General features: G+C 41.2%; 1 protein-coding gene across 4 annotated transcripts in view; it reads right to left on the reverse strand.

The window, feature by feature from the left end:
- The window catches only part of RBM6 (RNA binding motif protein 6), a 101,472-nt gene that overhangs the window by 35,956 nt on the left and 45,205 nt on the right, over positions 1 to 20,311 (reverse strand). For 2 of the 4 annotated variants that reach the window (XM_088028315.1, XM_028124288.2), the window contains one exon: positions 16,470 to 16,543. The exons of the other annotated variants lie outside the window; for them this stretch is intronic. In XM_088028315.1, the coding sequence (XP_087884441.1) occupies positions 16,470 to 16,543 (74 nt within the window). The remainder of the gene's footprint in view (positions 1 to 16,469; positions 16,544 to 20,311) is intronic. 4 annotated transcript variants of the gene reach the window in all.

Genomic DNA, 20,311 nt, shown 5'->3' on the forward strand with positions numbered 1-20,311 from the left:
TGTTCAGGAATTATATAGTGGTGATGGTTGCATAACCTTGTGAATATACTAAAAATTCCTAAGTAGTATACTTTAAAAGGGTGAATTTTATGGTATGTGGATTTCACCTCCATTAAAATAAAAGTTTCAGGGCCGCAAGCAAGACTATTGCCAGGACAAAGACATTCAGTTATTTCATTCCTCCCTCTCTGCCATTCACTGGCTCACTTAACCTGCCTCCACCACACAGCCTCTCAGGGAGCATCTTGCCTCCAGCCTCTTCTCCTCTAATCACACCCGCCACTGCCACACTCACCTTCCTTACTGCACCCCCATTCTTGCCCAAAGCTCTGGTTCCCAAAGACCATATATAACTGAAAATTAGAGAATTCCGGGGCACCTGGGGAGCTCAGTTGGTTGAGTGTCCGGCTCTTGGTTTTGGCTCAGGTCATGGTCTCATGGGTGGTGAGATGGATCCCTCAGTCCCAAGTCAGGCTCCAGGCTCAGCAGGGAGTCTGGTTGGAAGATTCTCTCCCTCTGCCCCTCCCCCCACTCAAGTGCGAGAGCACACATGCGCACACTCTCTCTCTCAAATAAATTAAATCTTGAAAGAAAAGGAAAATTAGAGAACTCTAACTAGAAAGGAACATCTATTTTCCCAACAAAAAGATGGCCAAAAAGCAATCTGACTGAATTTGAATGAATAAACTTTCAGGGATGTGAATGAACTACTTATACTTAATTTATTATTTTAATTAGTCTTATACACTTAAATTATAAAATAATATGGTCTTCATTACAACCATACCGCCAATACCTACACAATTTTTTTCTTTACTTCTTTAAAAAAAACAACCAACTAACCCACCCAACCCAGATTCTAGGAGTTGACCTCCGTAAGCATCCAGAACTAGCATGGGCTAAAGTCAGTGATTAATGTATCTTCCTCAAATAATACTTTGTGACTCAAAAGAACTGAGAAAATACTTTATATAGCAAAGACTTTAAGATCTTAAAAAAAAAAAGATTTTTTTCTGAGGGATAAATTCTTAGGAAATTCCATCTCATATTTAGGTAATATACTAATTTTCAAAATTTCAAAGAAGTCTAGGGGCGCCTGGGTGGCTCAGTCATTAAGCGTCTGCCTTCGGCTCAGGTCATGATCCCAGGATCCCGAGATCGAGTCCTGCGCATCAGGCTCCCTGCTCCGCGGGAGGCCTGCTTCTCCCTCAGCCTGCCTTGTGCTTGTGCTCCTGCTCTCTTCTCTCTCTCTCTCCCTGACAAATAAATAAATAAAATCTTAAAAAAAAAAAGAAAAAGTCTAACAGATGTTCCACATGTATTTACCTTAAGACTAGACAGGGTAACTAAGATGTCCTACCTTTTCTCTTTTAGCTGAATATATATACAGAAATAAAAATAACTAGTAACTAAGTATGAAAACGTTCTATCTCACTAATAACCTAAGACAGGAAACTCAAATCATTCCCTTCTTTGCCACACTGGCAACATTCTTTAAAAAAAAAAAATGAAATAATTTCAAACACAGAGAAAATTAGAGAATACAATAACAAATATCTATGTACTGCTACCCAGTATAAGTATTTTGTTATTTTTCTTTTTAAGATTTTATTTATTTATTTGACAGAGAGAGACACAGCAAGAGAGGGAACACAAGCAGGGGGAGTGGGAGAGGGAGAAACAGGCTTCCCACCGAGCAGGGAGCCCGATGTGGGGCTCAATCGCAGGACTTTGGGATCATGACCTGAGCCGAAGGCAGATGCTTAACGACTGAGCCACCCAGGTGCCCCAAATATACTTATATCTTAATCTGGCAAGTCTACCTGAAGGAAATTCACTTGAAGTAACTAAGGATGTATGACTATTTAGTTATAAGGGCATTCATCAGCGCATTGTTTAATAAAATAATGACAGATCTCAAAATATCAAATGAAGAACTAGTTAAATCATGGTGATTTATAATATGGAGCATTATAGAGCCATCAAAAATGATATGATAAAAATGTATTTAATGATAAGGAAATATGTCCACAACACTTGAAATACAAAGGTTATAAAATCATATGTACAGGGGCACCTGGGTGGCTCAGTCGTTAAGCGTCTGCCTTTGGCTCAGGTCATGATCCCAGGGTCCTGGGATCGAGTCCCACATCGGGCTCCCTGCTCGGCGGGAAGCCTGCTTCTCCCTCTCCCACTCTCCCTGCTTGTGTTCCCTCTCTCTGTCAAAAAATAAGTAAAATCTTAAAAAAAAAAAAAATCACATGTACAAGATTATCCTACTTTGTAAATATAGTGATTATAGATGATATGTGCACAGAAAAATCTGAAAAGGCACACATCAAAGTAACAGTAGTCTAATCAATATTTATAGAATATGTCATATAACAAGAGAAGAATGCACATCCCTTTCAAGCTTACATGGAACATTCATTAATACAGAAAACATTCTGGGTCACAAAACACAACTTAACAAATTTAAAAGAATAGAAAATCATACAATGTATGCTCTCAGACAATAAAGGAATTCAGCTAAAAATCAGTAACAGGAAGATAGCTATACATCCTCAAATACTGGGGAGATTAAACAGCACATTTCTAAGTAACACATGGGGCTAAGAAGAAATCTCTCAAGATAATTTTTTTAAATTTGGAACTAAATGAAACTGTAAGCACAACTTAACCAAATTTGTGGGATGCAGTGAAAGCAGTGCTAGAGGGAAATTTATAGCACTGAATAGCACATAAGAAAACATCTATAGATCTAAAATTAATAATCTAAGCTTCCACCTTAGGAAACTACAACAAGAAAAGCAAATTAAATCCAAAGTAAGCAGAAGAAAAGAAATGATAAAAATTAGAGCAGAGGGGTGCCTGGCTGGCTCTCTGTCAAATAAATAAAAAATAAAATCCTCAGTCAGAAGAGCACGCAACTTTTGATCTCAGCATTGTGAGTTCATGTCCCACACTGCGTGTAGAGATTACTTAAATAAATAAAACTTAAAAAAATTTAGAGCAGAAATCAATGAAATTGAAAACTGGCAATCAATAGGGAAAATCAATGAAACCAAAAGCTAGTTCTTTGAAAAGATCAATAGAATTGATAAACGTCTAACCAGGCTAAGAAAAAAAGAAAGAAAACATGTTACTAATATCAAAAATGAAACAGGGGCATCACTACCGACTTCACAGACATTAAAAGAATAAGAAAGAAATATTATAATTATATGGCCACAAATTTGATAACCTAGATAAAAAGGACCAATTCTTTAAAAAAAACAACTGCCAAAACTCACACAAAAAGGAAAAGACAGTCTAGACAGGCCTATACCTATTAAAGAAATTGGATCAATAATTGGGCTCCTGGGTGGCTCAGTCGTTAAGCGTCTGCCTTCAGCTCAGGTCATGATCCCAGGGCCCTGGGATGGAGCCCCACATCGGGCTCCCTGCTCCGCGGGAAGCCTGCTTCTCCCTCTCCCACTCCCCCTGCTTGTGTTCCCTCTCTTGCTGTGTCTCCCTCTGTCAAATAAATAAATAAAATCTTAAAAAAAAAAAGAAATTGGATCAATAATTAATAATTTTCCAAAACTGAAAGCATCAAGCCCAGATGGGTTCACTGATGAAGCCTACCATTTAGAAAGAAATTACACTAATTTTCTATAATCTCTTCTAGAAGATAGAAGTAGAGAGAATACTTCCTAACTCATTCTCTGTGGCACGCATCACCCTAATACCAAAATCAGACAAAGACACTGTAAGAAAAGAACTACAGACGAATTATCTCCCACGATTGTAATGCAAAATCTTCAACAAAATAACAGCAAATCAAAACCACTGATGTATAAAAGGAATGATACACCACAAACAACTGGGATTTATTCCAGGTATGCAGGACAGGTTCAACATTCAAAAACCAATTAATGTAATACATCACATCAATAGGCTAAAGAAGAAAAAAAAATCACATGATCATATCATTAGATGCAGAAAAGCATTTGACAAAATCCAACGCCCATTCATAATAAAAACTCCCAGCAAACTAGGAATAGATAGGAACCTCCTCAACTTGATAAAGAACACTGGAAAAAAAAAAGAATAGCAGTACAGAGTTTACTGGAGATGTTAACTCTTTTCCTTTTAACTTGTGTTTTCCACTTTTTCTACAGAGTGAATAACAGCCATACTGAAGAGCAGATGCAGTGGTGAGGAACTAATGTTAAGTAACTTTGGAAAACAGAATTTTGATTATATACTCACAGGCTGAAGACAAAAAGAACTGTACTGCCCTACTGCACTCTAGTTTTTCACAGGGGTAAGAATGAACAATTCTGAAACGACTTTTTTTTTTTTTAAAGATTTTATTTATTTATTTGACAGAGAGAGAGAGACAGTGAGAGAGGGAACACAAGCAGGGGGAGTGGGAGAGGGAGAAGCAGGCTTCCCGCCAAGCAGGGAGCCCGATGCGGGGCTCGATCCCAGGACCCCGGGATCATGACCTGAGCTGAAGGCAGACACTTAATGACTGAGCCACCCAGGTGCCCCCTGAAACTACTTTATGTATACTCTAGGACTGAGAAAATAAGTAAATACCTTGTAGATAATGAGACCTAGGGTTTTCACTGCTAGGGAAGGGAATTATAATTAAGACTAAGGTAAAGCTGGATGAACTCTGTGATATTGGATTGAAATTGGAATTATCATGAAATCATGGTTTTTAATATATATGACATATATTTTTTAGTTCTGTTCACCAAATAAATAAGGCAGAAGGGATGGCTCTTCCTCATAGCAGAATTCTAACAAATGTGTAAGGAATGATGGAAATAGCAAATTACCATTACACAAACCCCACAGTAATAACTGTTACAAACAACACTCATTGGTGGATGGGGCGCGTGGGTGGCTCAGTCGTTGGGCGCCTCCGGCTCGGGTCATGATCCCGGGGGTCCTGGGATTGATCCCCGCATGGGGCTCCCTGCTCCGCGGGAAGCCTGCTTCTCCCTCCCCCACTCCCCCTGCTTGTGTTCCCTCTCTCGCTGTGTCTCTCTCTCTGTCAAATAAATAAAATCTTTAAAAAAAAAAAAAGAAAAGTGTACCCAATAATAAAACTGTGTTCTTTCTTTAAAAAAAAAAAATTAATCACAAGAAAACAGACAGATCCAAATTGAAGATGTCCTGTAATATAACTGCCAGTACTCTTAAGAAGTCAAGGTCATAAGAGACAAGGCCGAGGAACTACCACAGAGAAAGAAGGGACAGGACAACGGAGTACCATACGTGATCCTGGGCTGCATCCTAAACCAGTGGGACAACCAGCAAAATGTGACGAGGTTCTGTACGTACTATTGTGTCTACATTAACTTCCTGGTTATGAAATGTAGCAGTGGGGGCACCCGGTGGCTCCGTGGGTTAAGCAACCGGCTCTTGATTTCGGCTCAGGCCATGGGGTGTGAGATAGAGCCCCGTGTCAGGCTCCATGCTCTTTGGGGAATCTGCTTCTCTCCCTCTCTCTCTCAAATAAATACATCTTTTAAAAAAATAAGAAAGAAATGTACGAGTGAAGAGTGGTATTCCCTTTCCTTTAAAAAAAGATTTTATTCATTTATTTATTTTATTTTTTAAAGATTTTTATTTACTTATTTGACAGAGACACAGCGAGAGAGGGAACACAAGCAGGGGGAGTGGGAGAGGGAGAAGCAGGCTTCCTGCCGAGCAGGGAGCCCAATGCGGGGCTCAATCTCAGGACTCTGGGATCATGACCTGAGCCAAAGGCAGCCGCTTAACCGTTTTGAGCCACCCAGGCAGCTCCCCATTTTTTTTTAAGATTTTATTTATTTATTAGACAGGGAGGGAGAGAGAGAGAGCACAAGCTGACAGAGAGGCAGAGGGAGAGTAAGAAGCAGCTGCCCACTTAGCAAGGAGCCTGATGAGGGGCTCAATCCTAGCACTCTGGGATCATGACCTGAGCCGAAGGCAGACTCTTAACCATCTGAGCCACCCAGGTGCCCCAAAGAGGTCTTATTCTAAAGCTCCTCTCCCAAGGGCATAAACTAGGCCTGGGACTGCTACTCTGGAGTGGGGGCAGGAACAGTGTCTGCACTCTTGCTATACTTCTAATCCCACCCACCACTCCCAACTCTGTTAGGACCAGGAAGAAGGCAAGGAGAAAGATGATTCATTAAGAGACAACCCATGGCAAGATGGGTCACTCTCTCTTTGGCTAACCACAACTCCTATCCCTTTATACCAGGGTTTCTCAACATCAGCACTACTGACATTTGGAAGCAGATAATTCTTCATACGGGAGCTGTCCTGTACATTGCAGGATGTTTAGCAGCATCCTTGGCCTCTACCCAGTAGATGCCAATAGCAACAACAAAAATGTTTCCAGACACTGCAGAATGTCCAATGGTTAGGGAAGGGAGAAAAGGGTGTCAAAACTGCTTTCCCCCTGTCCCCCCACTGTTAAGAACCACTGTCTCACAAAAACATAATTAGGCCAGTGTCGTCGTCCCCCCGGGGCCCCCTCCCTGCCGTGCTGCTGTTGCTTCTTGGTTTAATGCTGACTAGCACGTAGTCTCTTTGAGTATCAGGCATCCAAATGCCAGTCCTCTCATGGGAGAACACATTTGCTGGTTTATTGAAAAGCCCCACAAAAACTTCGCAGTGCCCAGGAGTGGGAAGTTTGAATCTGTCCCTATTTCCTATCCCTCAACCTCAACCCCAACCTCAGCCCTCCCCTCTGCTGGAGCACTGACAAGATAGCTTAAGCCCCAGACATCTTCCAAAGCATCCATTCAATCCACCAGACATTCACATACCTTCCCCTACCAACGAGCACCTCTAACCACCAAAAGAGGGTCTGGTGGGAGGACAAGTCAAATGATGCCTCTTTCTAAGAGAAGGGGACACTGCTATTCAAATATCTCTGTATTCAAATTTGGTGAAGTGTTAACATTTGATGAATCTGGGTACAAAGCATATAGGTATTCTTTGCATTGTTTTTGCAACTTTTCAGTAAGCTGAAATAATTTCTTTAAATGTTTTATTTATTTATTCATGAGAGTCAGAGAGAGAGAGAGAGAGAGAGAGAGAGAGAGAGAGAGAGAGGCAGAGGAAGAGGGAGAGGGAGAAACGGGCTCCCCGCCTAGCAGGGAGCCCGATGCGGGACTCGATCCCAGGACCCTGGGATCATGACCTGAGCTGAAGGCAGATGCTTAACCATCTGAGCCACCCAGGCGCCCCTAATTTTTTTTTTTAAATGAACCTTAGGGGTGCCCTGAGTGGCTCAGTTAGTTAAATGTCTGACTCCTGATTTCAGCTTGTTTTTTTTTTTTTTTAAGATTTTATTTGACAGAGAGAGAGAGCGAGCACAAGCAGGGGCAGCAGCAGAGGGAGAGGGAGAAGCAGGTTCCCCCCTGAGCAGGGAGCCCGACGCAGGGCTCGATCCCAGGACCCTGGGATCATGACCTGAGCTGAAGGCAGACGCTTAACTTGAGCCACCCAGGCACCCCCAGCTTGGGTTTTGATCTCAGGGTTGTGGGATCATGCCCCATGTCCAGCTCCACACTAGGCGTGGAACCTACTTGGGATTCTCTTTCCCCCTCTGCCCCCTCCCCCCTTGCTCGCGTGCATGTGCTGTGCACCCGCTCTCTCTCTCAATAAAAAAAGAACCTCAAACAAGGATCTTATTGGAGTAATAAAGATGTTCTACAATAGATTATGATGATGGCTGCACAACTTGGTAAATTAACTAAGAACTGTTGAACTGTACACTTAAAGTGGGTGGATTCTATGATCCATAAATTATCACAATAATTTTCTTCTTAAAAAAAAAAAAAAAGGACCCCTGTATTCCCCTGTACTACAGGTTAAAGATGACAGCTGCAATGTCAATGCTGCTGGAAAGAAGCCTCTAAGGAAGATATACAGGGAAGGAATCTATCCCAGCAATGAACTGATCCCCACCCCACAACCCCCGCCCCAGCCCACCCCTGCTTTCAGCTTTGGTTAACAATTCTAGGAAAATAGGAAAGATCCACATTGGTACCTACTAACCACCCGATTACAGCAATATCGCCTCTAAAAACTAGCCCAAGGATTTCCTAAGTGGGTTTTTATTTAAAATCTACTTCCAATAGTTCTTATTAATTTCTAACTGTATGGATACTAAAGCAGAAAGCCCACTCAACTCTACTAAGCAACTACTGTGCACAAGCCATGTGGCCACTTCAATTGTGGTCTGTTACTCAATTCCAATCATCATCTTCCAGATTTTCAGCTTAACTGTTCTTCTGTGGTAAGCATATACCATTAGCAAAGAAATTCTTCTTACATTTTAAGACTGAAGTTCTAAATCTCTAGCTTCCAGACAAATTGACAGACACCTTTTTTTTTTTTTGTAAACGAATCTGTGTTTTATTTTAGCCCTGGACTCATTCCCACTGGACTGGAACCCTGAACTAATTTCCATGCTAATTTTAAAAACTTTTTTTTTTAATTGAGATACAGTTCACATACCATAAAATTCACTCTTTTATTGTGCTTTCTACAATGCAATGGGTTTTAGTATATTCACAAGGTTGGTCAACGAGCACTACTATCTAATTCTAGAACATTTCATCACCTATTACCCATTAGCAGTCACTCACTATTCCCTCTTGAGAGCATTTATCCCTAAGTGGCTGGTAACCAATAATCTACTTTCTTTTTTTTTTTTTAAGATTTTATTTATTTATTTTAGGGAGAGAGGGAGTGTGAGCGCGGGGGGAGGAGCAGAGGGAGAGGGACAAGCAGACTCCACACTGAGCATGGAGCCTGATTCAGGGCTCAATCTCACAACTCTGAGACCATGACCTGAGCCGAAATCAGGAGTTGGATACTCAACTGACTGAGCCACCCAGGTGCCCCCAATAATCTATTTTTGTGATAAACTTCTTTCTCTCCTATTTATTTTCCTTTGGAAAACCACAAATTTCACTTGGTCACAGAATGTAGTAAAATATATGTTATTAGTATATAACATTAGCATTGCTAATCTCATGTGAGATTAAAAATAATTATTAATCTAGATAAGCTTACCCATGATTATCAAAATCATACCATCAATGCTCTTAACAAGAAAGAAGTACATATTATATACAATATATCTACCTCATACATAAATGAGTTAGAAGGTGAAGCAACAGCAGCTGAACACTTGGCATAGAAAGAATGAGACACAAAGACAGTTATAACCTCCAAGTTCAGGGGGTGCGTGGGTGGCTCAGTCGGTTAAGCATCTGCCTCTGGCTCAGGTCATGATCCCAGGGTCCTGGGATTGAGCCCCGTGTCGGGCTCCCTGCTCAGCAGGGAGTCTGCTTCTCCCTCTGCCTCTGCCCCTCCCCCCCGAATTCGTGCTTGCTCGCTCGCTCTCTCACTCTGCTGCTCTCTAATAAACAAATAAATAATAAATAAAATATAAAAAAAAACAACCTCCAAGTTCAGCTCAGATGGAGAAGATGCTTAATAACACTGAATGCCACAGGTAGCCTAAGAGAATTCTGTGATGGGAGGACTACCAGCAATGCTAGGCTCAGAAACAAGGCTCCCTCCACCCCCAGGAGTGCTGGTATGGCCATGATCCTTTCTTCCCTCACATGCCTGGATGGATACCTGTGCACTCATCCGGCAGACACTGTTGGGACAGATGCTGCCCAGCCTTTTTCACTTTCAGTCCGGGCAGCCCAGTCTCACGATAGAGGCAATGGCACCAGCAACAGCACCATCAGAACTGGCTGCCAAAGATCTACCTGCCACCCAAAGCAGCACTACCACTTCTCAGGCATCCCTGAGTCCCAACAGGTGAATAAGCAATCAAGGAAAAGGAAGACAACCAAGCAGAGTCCAGTGTTATAGAATCACTCTCTTCAGTACCTCTTCAGGGAGTGAGCGCCTACCATAGGCTGGCCACTGTACCAAGCATTTCACATAGATTAATCTCACAACTGCTCTGAGGTGGGTACTGTGATTATCCCTCCATTTTACAGATGAGACTCTGAGATTGAGAAGTTACAAACGAACTAGGAAGTGACAAAGCTGGAATTCTAAACCTCTCAGTGCTCCTAATACCCTACACTGTCTGGAAGTATACAAAATCATAAACCAAAGATATAATCAAGATCACAAACTGAACTGTGCCTTTGTATAATCCCTTAGATAGTTAATTAGAATTATACATGTTCTGCTTGTTTTTTTTTCAATAACTGTCTGTAATCAAGTTCCAAAAGGCCACAAGACTGAAAATTAGCACTTTACACAACCCCATTTTTATAAAAAGTACAGACATTAACTAAAAATGCAGATGAAAGAGGAGGTGCAACATCAAAGACTAAAATATATAGGCATATTTCCAATTTAGAACAAATTAAGAACTAAATTAATTCAATCTGGAGAAATGAACCATGATATATATATGCATGACAAAAATAATTATAAACCTCATCATAGGAGACACACTGGAAGTTCCCCTTACAACTGACAAATGAGGGGTGCCTGGGTGGATCAGTCAGTTAAGCGTCCGACTCTTGATTTTGGTTCAGGTCATGATCTCGGGGTCATGATACTGAACGCTGCATCGAGCTCTGTGCTAGGCGTGGATCCTGCTTAAAATTCTCTCCCCCACCCTCTGCCCACCCCTCTTGCTCACATATGTGTGCACTCTCTCTTAAAACAAAAAAACTGCCAAATGATTCAAGAAAATTAAACTGAATCCAATTTAGAGCACCTCTTATAATTATTACAGAAAGTCTGAGATATGGGTCTGAGATACGGTAAAGCCAGGGGCTGGTCATCAGAGCTTAGGGTTTTAAGGCCACAGGCTAGGGGCACCGGGGTGGCTCAGTTGGTTAAGCTTCTGCTTTCAGCTCAGATCATGATCCCAGGGTCCTGGGATTGGAGCCCCGCATCAGGCTCCTTGCTCAGCAGGGTGTCTGCTTCTCCCTCTGCCTCTTCCTCCACTCGTGCTCTCTCACTCACTTGCTCTCTCTCAAATATTTTTTTAAAAAGCCACAGGCTAGATTTCTAGTTTGGTCTAACCATACTCCATGTCCCCCATGTGGTGTGTCTGGCTCTTTCTCTTGGGAGAATTTAAGATTCAACGGCTAATGCAGCAGAAGCTCCTAAAGACCTGGAAGCAGTCCCCTGAGAATCAGTCCCAGTCCATAGGCTAAATGGGAAATACTGTTGATACAAAAATAATCCTCCTGGGTACTGCCACCAAATCCCTTTTTAGCCAGATACCCCATGAAGCCAAGACTGAAGCTGCTGTCACTTAAGACTTTCTTGTTCCAGTCAGATGCAAAGTGGTTGTGATAATAACAACTATAGACTCAGTGTCCACTGTGTGCCAGGTCCAGTTCTAATCGCCCTACATGCATTAACTCATTTAATCCCTAGATGTGTGAGAGGACACTGGGACACAGAGATGTTAAGCCACTTGTCTAAATCACACAGAGAAAGGTGACAGAACAGGAATGAAACCCCAGGCAGTGTGCCTCCACATATTTAATTACTAAGATACACTGCCTCATGCCAGTCAAGACTCAATTACTAGACAGGTAATTCTCTTAAATCCCAAGAGCAAGAATTTTCAGTAATTACTGATATACACTCATCTTAGAATGCATTTTCCTTTCTATTTCCCACCAATAACCTCTACTGAGGACAATCAGGAGAAGGTACTGAAACTGAAGTTTCCAGGAAGAATGGGATAATTCAAGACATAAGTTATACAGCTCAGCCCTGGCTGGGGTACCACATTCTCTTCAGTGAAATAGTTTTGGGGTGTGGGTTTAGGCAACAACACAAACTTTCAGGAATTTATAAAGATTACTGCTTTTTTGTTACTCGGAATGCACACAACTTAAATACTGAAGTATTTCATACAGTAATGCTACCAACCCGAGTAAGATTCCAATAAACTAGGTCTTCACCTATTTTTTCCACCATGGCCTTACAAATAGTCTTCCAAATGTCCATCCTCCAAAACATACGCTTTCTGCTGATCTCATATTAATCAAAAGACAGGCACCATTTCATTAAAAAAAAATTTTTTTTTAAAGATCTTTGTTTTTATTTATTTGAGAGAGAGAGAATGAGAGAGAGAGAGCACGAGAGGGAAGAGGGTCAGAGGGAGAAGCAGACTCCCTGCTGAGCAGGGAGCCCGATGTGGGACTCGATCCCGGGACTCCAGGGTCATGACCTGAGCCGAAGGCAGTCGCTTAACCAACTGAGCCACCCAGGCGCCCCAGGCACCATTTCAGATTTGGGCTTCCTTCACATTATTTTCAGAACCACCCTGGACATCCTGGTATCTTCAAAACCCCAAATTCTCTTAACTTTGGTGATACAAAAAAACACTATTTCAATAAAATTTCATCCCCCTCTGTACCAGCAAAGGCCAGTGTCTCCAAGAATTTTCACGTTAGGTGATAATGGCATCTTTTCTTTTCACTTCATAAAGTCAGGCTGATTCTGTCATACAGCCAAGTCATCTTTGGCTAAAGAAGGCCACCAAAGCTAAGACAGTTGAAGTAAAAATTCCAGAGAAATGAATTCTTCTTCCAGAGCTATCCTTTATAAGGGCATTTTGGTAAACATTTGGTTGAATGGGAACAGATAACAAACATCACACCTGCAAATGGAAGAAAATAAAATGCTAATTTCTGTAGACCAACTGACAACAGCTTGAAAGAGCTAGTACTGGGCAACCACTGAAAGGGAGCGATACTCTAATACAATGCTTCTTAGTCCCCTACGTCCCAGTGCAATGGCACACACAGCAAAAGGAGATAGTATTCACCCTCAAACCGCAGGGACTTGGACAACAAAGCAAGCCCAGGGTATATGACGCTGCTAGAAATACTCTTCCCAGTAGGGGTAAAATAAAAACCCCTGCCTCACAGTGTGTGCTGGCTTTCTAATTCTAGACAGAGACGGTGAAGGTATGCTGACAGACCTCTGCTGGAAATGAACTGCCTAAACAGCTGCCGGCTAGGTTTTGCCCTGACGAGTCCTCTCGGCCACAATGCTCAGTACTGCGGTAGGGTGTCTCACTGTCTGATGTCTCCATAAAAGCCCTGGAAAAGGGCTAGAGGGGCCCTGGTTATCATCCAGGACAACCTCTTGAAGGCACACATATACTGCAATATTTGATAAAGCAAGCTGGCAGAAGCCTCCTTTATTCCCTTCCCCTAGACTTGTATCAGTCAATGATAAATAAAAAGACACTTCACATCAAGAATCAGGATAAGCAAAGAATTGTAAAAAATAAAATTCAACCCAAAGAATTCGATAGAAACCTCCTCAGAAGCATATACACAGATTCTACTCAGAGGTGTCCAGCAGATGGTGACTCAGAATCTGTACCAATTTGGTCTATAAGTAAAACCTGGAGGGTAGGAGAATGAATGAATAGACAAAGACATTCATCTTCCATAAACACCTGCTTTTATGCACTCTGAGAAGGACCTCTCTTACATTCTTACATCTCTCCTAAGATTTTGTACTGTTACTGGGCACCTGAACCACATCCATTTCCTTAAAGAATATCCAGATATAAAAATAAATTTATTTTCCTAGAATTATGATTGGCAATTACTTGACATGCAGAGGGGAGAGAGAGTAGGAGGAGATGATCCTCTAATTTCAAATGCTTAGTAGGTACCAGATCCTATGCTAAGTGTTCTGTACACATTATTCACCAAATGCAATGTCACTCCTCAAGAAGCTTCCCTGACCACCCCATGTAAAACTGTCCCCATCATTCCTTCTTTCAATACCCTGCTCCATTACCTTTAGAGAACTCAGCACTATCATATATTGTTTTATATCTGTCTACTTGCTTATGCTCTATCTCCTATCACTAAGACAGAAGTTATATAATGTCTTGTTTACTGAAGCATCTCCAGCATCCAGAAAGGTGCCTGACACACAGCAGGCATTCATGAACATATGCTCTCATTGAGTCCACACCAGAGCCCCATGAGGTACTGGTAACAGAAGGAACTGAGGCTGAGGGAGGTAAGGAAACCTGCCAGAGACAACCCAGCTAGGAAGTAACATCTGACTGCAGAACCTACACCCCTCTGTGCTGTGCTATACTACCGAGGTACAAAAATTCCTCTGGAGATCCCATTCTCAAAAATCTTTCCATCAAAATGACTTGCACACATCTTAGTTGGGGTAAAGATTATTAGAAGGATGCTGAGTGGATCACGAAATCTATACAGTTCAGGAAAAGGATTCTGTTGTGTGGCAGTGCTAGCAATATGTCCTGTGTCCCGTGACTAGGGGAAGAATAAAAAGCTAGAAAGAAGGCTGACTGAATAAGGATATGGTGCTACCTTCATAAGGAATTATTCCAGTGAATATTAAAAATGAGATCATACAAAAATTTGGAATGTGAAAGAACACCCCATGGGATCTATGAATACCACCATAATGTCTGTCACCTTTCTTGGTCTAAGCTCCTGGAAGACAGAGGCTGTCTCTTATTTGTATTTCTACACAGAGTACCTTATGGTACATATGCGTAAGGATAGCTACCTGTCAAAACATCCTATTTCACCCTGAAAGAATTTTGGCACAGCTCGTGCTTTGTTCTGGTGTCTTATTCACTGGGCAGGAGTCGGTCAACAGGGATTTGGGAGCCCTAAGAATGTTCACAGAATGTGTGAGGAGGGTGGGAGTAGAGATGCTGAAAAGCCATACCCCCTCATTAATGCTTGTATAAATGAGTATTTTCCAGATATGGCTCCCAAAGAAACCCTGCCTAGGATAAAGCTTGTTTTTAAAGAAGGCTGTCCTGGTTCTGCTTAACACTTCTCTTTAAGGGGCTAGAAACTTCAGGCAGGATTTTTTGTTGGGACAGAGGGAAGAGGCAGTTAAAACACAATATTGTTATTTTTTAAGATCGAAGATCAAATAGCTCTGATAAAAAGTAACACCCCTCTAGGAGAAACACACAGTTGGGAGAATGGTACAAATGAGAACGGCATGGCATGTGCCATGGCTCCCCCATTTATGTTTCCACCACCCACAGTATTATTTAGCACAGTGATAGCACAGTGACAAAGGCCTTAATGATTATTCACTGATAACAGGATGTTCATGAATTAAATGAGTGTTCTGAAATTAGGATAGTCAGAATGGAATCAACCATAAGCATAAAGATTGGGACCTTCACTCTTCTCTCAAAATACTGGTAGGTGGCACAGTTTCTGACACATAATATCTATTAAATGACTGGCTTAATGATGGACAATGAACAAATCAGTCAACAAGAACTCTGTCAAGGGGGTATGGTCCTAATTCAGTCATTCTCTGAGGATCTAACAGTATTTACACTAACAATAGGTACGGATATGTCAAATTTTCCTCTAATTAGTGTTTGTTCCCAAAGGATTTACAGCATGTTATTTCCATACCCATAAGGGGAGAACATGGCCAAAGAAGGGAGAAGGTGAAGTGTAATGAGCGATGCTGAATGGAACAAAGCTGATGAAAGGGCATCAGGCTCTAAGAGAGGAAGAGTTCTCATGCAACACTACTCTTCTCTGGCAGAGCCTTAAGGGCTCTTACCCTTAAGGGAACACTGCATTCAGAGTTAAGTACAAGCAGTGGATACATAAAAATCAAACTGTATCATTAAGCTTCTTTCTTCCACTTTACAGATGAAGGAACTAAGACACCACAAAGAAAATAACTTTCCCCAAGGAAACACCGTGACAAAAAGGATTCTATGCACTTCATAATTCCTTCCAAAACTACCAGGCAGGATTCAATTAAAAGTCCAAATGACAGTTCTAGGTGGCAAGCTGAATACAGCTAGATGTTTTAAACATAAGGTAAGTATAGATTCAGATTCACCAGCTCTGACTATATGCAGCCAAGAACTTGAGTACAAAACTCCAATCTGTAAAGAACATGATGAACGCAATACACACGAACAAGCCACTCCTCTTTCCCTGATGGCCCTCTTGAGAAAGCAGCACATGCAGGCAGGACCTGAGTGCCACAGGAGTTGCCATCAGTGGTCTTCACCCTAGGTCTGGGTATAAGTACTGAGCTAGAATTCCTGTGCCAGGCAGATCCTTGAGATCACAGACAGTCAAGGATCATTCTTTGCATTAGGATCTCCTTATCTGTCACACTCCAAACCTGTCATTTTTTCCCATCTACTGTCTTTGTCATCTAGTACAACTGCAACTGGGCCCTAGTTTTTAAAATACACTCGTGTCCATTAACTCTTATAGAGAAACCCTCCCAGCTTCTTCTAGAGTTTCTCCTCACAATCGCTTTCTGGTTGGAATGTGGTATGCTCCAAATACAGATTTCTGGTACCTTTCCAAAGTTCAAACATTTGAAACCCTCCCTCCCCATACATAAAAAATATATCCTTCCAGCATCATTTGACCGAAGTATAAAGCAACCTGGTTGGCCTCCATGCATCCGATGGCATCTTCCAAGAGTGAAAACTCCACGCAGACATAGCCATAGTCGTAACCTGGGGACAGCATTTAAATACAGACGGGAGTGGTGTTAGTGCCTTGCAAACACAAAAGACACACTTAAATCCCCTGTTTCTGAACCCCTTAAAATAAGCCCTCCCAACTAGCCCTTCCCTCCCCTATACTAGGCAAAGCTGCTACCCCAAACAGAAAAAAGTACTGAAGGAAAATCTGGATGTTTCTGGGCTTTGAGAATCATTCCAAATGGCTTTTTCTAGTAACCAAGAAGATCTGCCCTCTTTAGCACTGATGGTCTGGTGAGGGTGCCCCAGAGTTAGGTAATCCCAAAGAAAGTTCAAGTGGGGACCCAGAACATTTCACCACAGGCTGAATCTTCTGGAAAAACAAAGTCAACAAGAACAGGAAAGTATCTGGGGGGGGAAAAAACGTATCCCGAGAGGAAGGAGAAGCAATTATCCCAAAGCTATGCTAATAGTCACCACTTTTCAAGCAGAAACCACCTTCAAAGACAGAAGTGCTGCTGACAGACTGAGGCAACTATTCTGTTTGGATACCACAGGAGGCTTCTGGTTGGCAGGGGACAGACCATTTCAGGTCTCCTCTTTTTTTCCTTGTTTCAACTCAAGTCATAAACCAGCTTAAATCTTTATGAAAGGAAGAAGGTGTAAAAGCATAAATAAGTACAAATAGCTGGGTCCAAAATTGTGCTTGTGCACAAAGACTGGCAGTAGAGTAGGCTGGGGGAGAGATAGTTGTTAGCAATCAGTACATGTTCAAGAATTGTATAAACCATTAGAGTTATAGAACTCTTCACCTTTCTCCTAAGCAAGTGTCATGTGCAACTCTCATGACCCATGAGATTGGGAACTCATGGGATTTACAGGCTGCTGAGTTCTAACACGAACCCATCCTATAATTTCCCGGATACTGGTACCACATAACTACAAAAACACACTTGGCAATACAACGCTCCACAATGGCTTCCATGCTTCCACCACTGCCTCATAGGATAAAGAAGCTCATCTTTAGGAGTGATGCTGTGCAAATGAACAGCAAGAAAAAGATGCAATTTGTTCAGATGAGAAATCAAACTCAGGGAGAAGAAACAACACAAAACCCAGGCCAATTTTAAGCACAGAGTATATATAACAATAGGAAACTGAGTATCATTAAATCAAAGGTATCAAAGACCAAAAAAATAAAAACAAAACAAAAACTAGAGCAACAGAAAATATAACTTAAAAACCAGACCAAATTTGGTGAGATGAGTTGGATTCCTTGTCACATGGAAGGAATGGCATAAAATGTTTTATTATGATTCAGACTTGTTAAACTCCAAATTAAATACTCCACTCTTACAATGGTATAGGCTGTTTCTTGCTTAGAATTTTAGGAAACGACTAGGAAGGAGAAAACAAATCTGCTAGAAATCCCAGTATCACCTTAGGCTGAGAGAGTTTTCTATTTGATTTTACGGCTTTGACCAACACAGATTAAAACTAACCTCTGCAACCTCTACTTAAATTTACCACAAAATCAACCTCCTCTGATTAGTAACTATTTGAAGAAATGAAACTACTTTAAAGAAACAGTATATGTATTTATATATATCTTATTAACAATAGAAATTGTTTTGTTAGTTAATTCCGTTCAAGTGGATTTTCTTGATCAAACTCAGTGAACTTCTCCTACAGAAAACTTTCTGCATTTTGGGGACCCCTGGGTGGCTCAGACTCGATCTCAGCTCAGGTCTTGATCTCATCAGGGTCATGAGTTCAAGCCCTGCATTGGGCTCCATGCTGGATGTGGAGCCTGCTTTTAAAAAAATAAATTAAATGAAAGAAAGAAAGCAAGCAAGAAAGAGGGAGAGAGAGAGAGAGAGAGAGAGAGAAAGCAAGAAAGCAAGAAAGAGAAAGGCAGAAAGAAAAAAAAAACTTTCTGCATTTTGTAAAGCGCTCTGAATGTTCTTGGAAAACACTGTAGAATAGCAGAAGCAACTAAGGTGCCTTTTATCAGCAAATATCTACTGCATACACTCAACTGCATGTCCACAATCAGAAAGGGGTAGCCATGGAACAAGCAGATATACTCTCAAGTGTGTTGGTTACCTCTAAAGAGTATATCAAGGTCCAGGTGTGTAGAAAGCAACCCTTTCTACAGCTGCCAAAATGAAAAACACAGGGAACTAACACCACATTGGAAAAGCCCTGAGTTTCCTTTCTGTACTTAAAGAAGTAACTATTGTGGCCCAGAGGAGGGCACAGAATCGGTGGACAAAGAGAAAGAGAGATTTATGACAACATTCATACTTTACTAAAGAACAAACAAGACTTTGATACTATAGTCACTAGGAAGGAAAGATACAGTTTGCAAGAGACATTACGAGCATCTCCATATATCAACCCTGCAATACATACGTTAACAATGTACTTCATATTGAATATTAAATCCACAAGCCCAACATTCAATTTCTTCTGCCTGAAACTTTAGCTATTAAATAAAACCAAAAATTTAAGGTTTAACTATAATGCCTGAAACTTAAGAAGAAAAAAAAAAGTACCCAATCTTGATCTTAGGGACTTTGTGTGTCAGACTCACAGTTGTACAAGGATTTTCAGGAATTGCCCAAATGGACAATACTAAGTAATACTTAGTATGTAATACTTACATAGCACTTGTTGGTGCAAGGCTGCATTCTAAACACTTTACACACACTAATTAAATCCTCACAATACTACCCTATGAGGTAAATACTATTAACCTCATTTTACCCATGGGGAAGCAGGCAAAGAAAGAATAAGTAATTTCCTCAAAATCACCTCAGGGATAAGAAGCAATACGGGCTCAGAGCCAGGCAGTCCAGATTCAAACTGATGCTGTTAACTGCTACACTGATAGCCTCTCACCTTTAAATAAAATCCTAGACTGATAGAAGTAATCTGAATTCTGAACTTTACTAAACCCAGCCACAGAAAGAGTCCCACATGCCCAAGCACAGACAGGTAAGACCATGTCTATAGTTGAGAAATATAGAAATCTGCAGCACACGTTACCCCTATTCTAAAATACCTATAGCAGAACCTTGTGCATGGACCCGAGTATGCACGTTAGAAGGCATTCACACTCATGAACTGCCATACTGGCTACCAAAAGTCTTTAGCAAAGACAAAAATCCAAAAGTCTTGTTGTAATGATAGCTATAAAAATTACAATACAGTAAGATACTTGATATGCAATATTTAATATAGCATATTTTAAAAGCTTTAAAAATGAGGACAATTATATAAAATGTGTATAGGAAAAAGAACTGAAATTAAATACTGTTAAGTCACATCTAACTCAGAAGTTAGAGATAAAAGTCTGCATATGAGATGAAAACCATGCATTGTCAAAATCATACTTGAGCACCCCAACTTGAAGAACAACATACCATCTCTCAATATAGGTTAAGTCCAACACTGCCAGTTTTTCCTCCAGCGTCGCAACAGATCGCTTTCCTTTTGGTTGACACCAGATGAAGAGGCTGGCTTGCATTTAAGGGCCATAATGTATGAAAAACATATCACTTTAAATAACAGAATCACAGCTAGCACAGTGAATGCTCACACTTAGGGAAACTTGGGAGACAGAGACTAACTGAAGCTATGACTGAGTCACATCCCACCTCTCATGCTCACTCCACGAGAGGGAAGATGGGGTTGGGGAGAGGGGTTGAGCAAGCACAGGTGAATATACGGAAATCTGAAAATGATGTAATGCAACACAACTGTACACGAACATGATTACAGTGGTTGTATTGTTCC

Source organism: Eumetopias jubatus, unplaced genomic scaffold, assembly GCF_037043125.1.
Source record: "Eumetopias jubatus isolate StellerSeaLion01/CBP00866 unplaced genomic scaffold, mEumJub1_p1.0 scaffold_1, whole genome shotgun sequence".
Taxonomy (NCBI): Eukaryota; Metazoa; Chordata; class Mammalia; order Carnivora; family Otariidae; genus Eumetopias; species Eumetopias jubatus.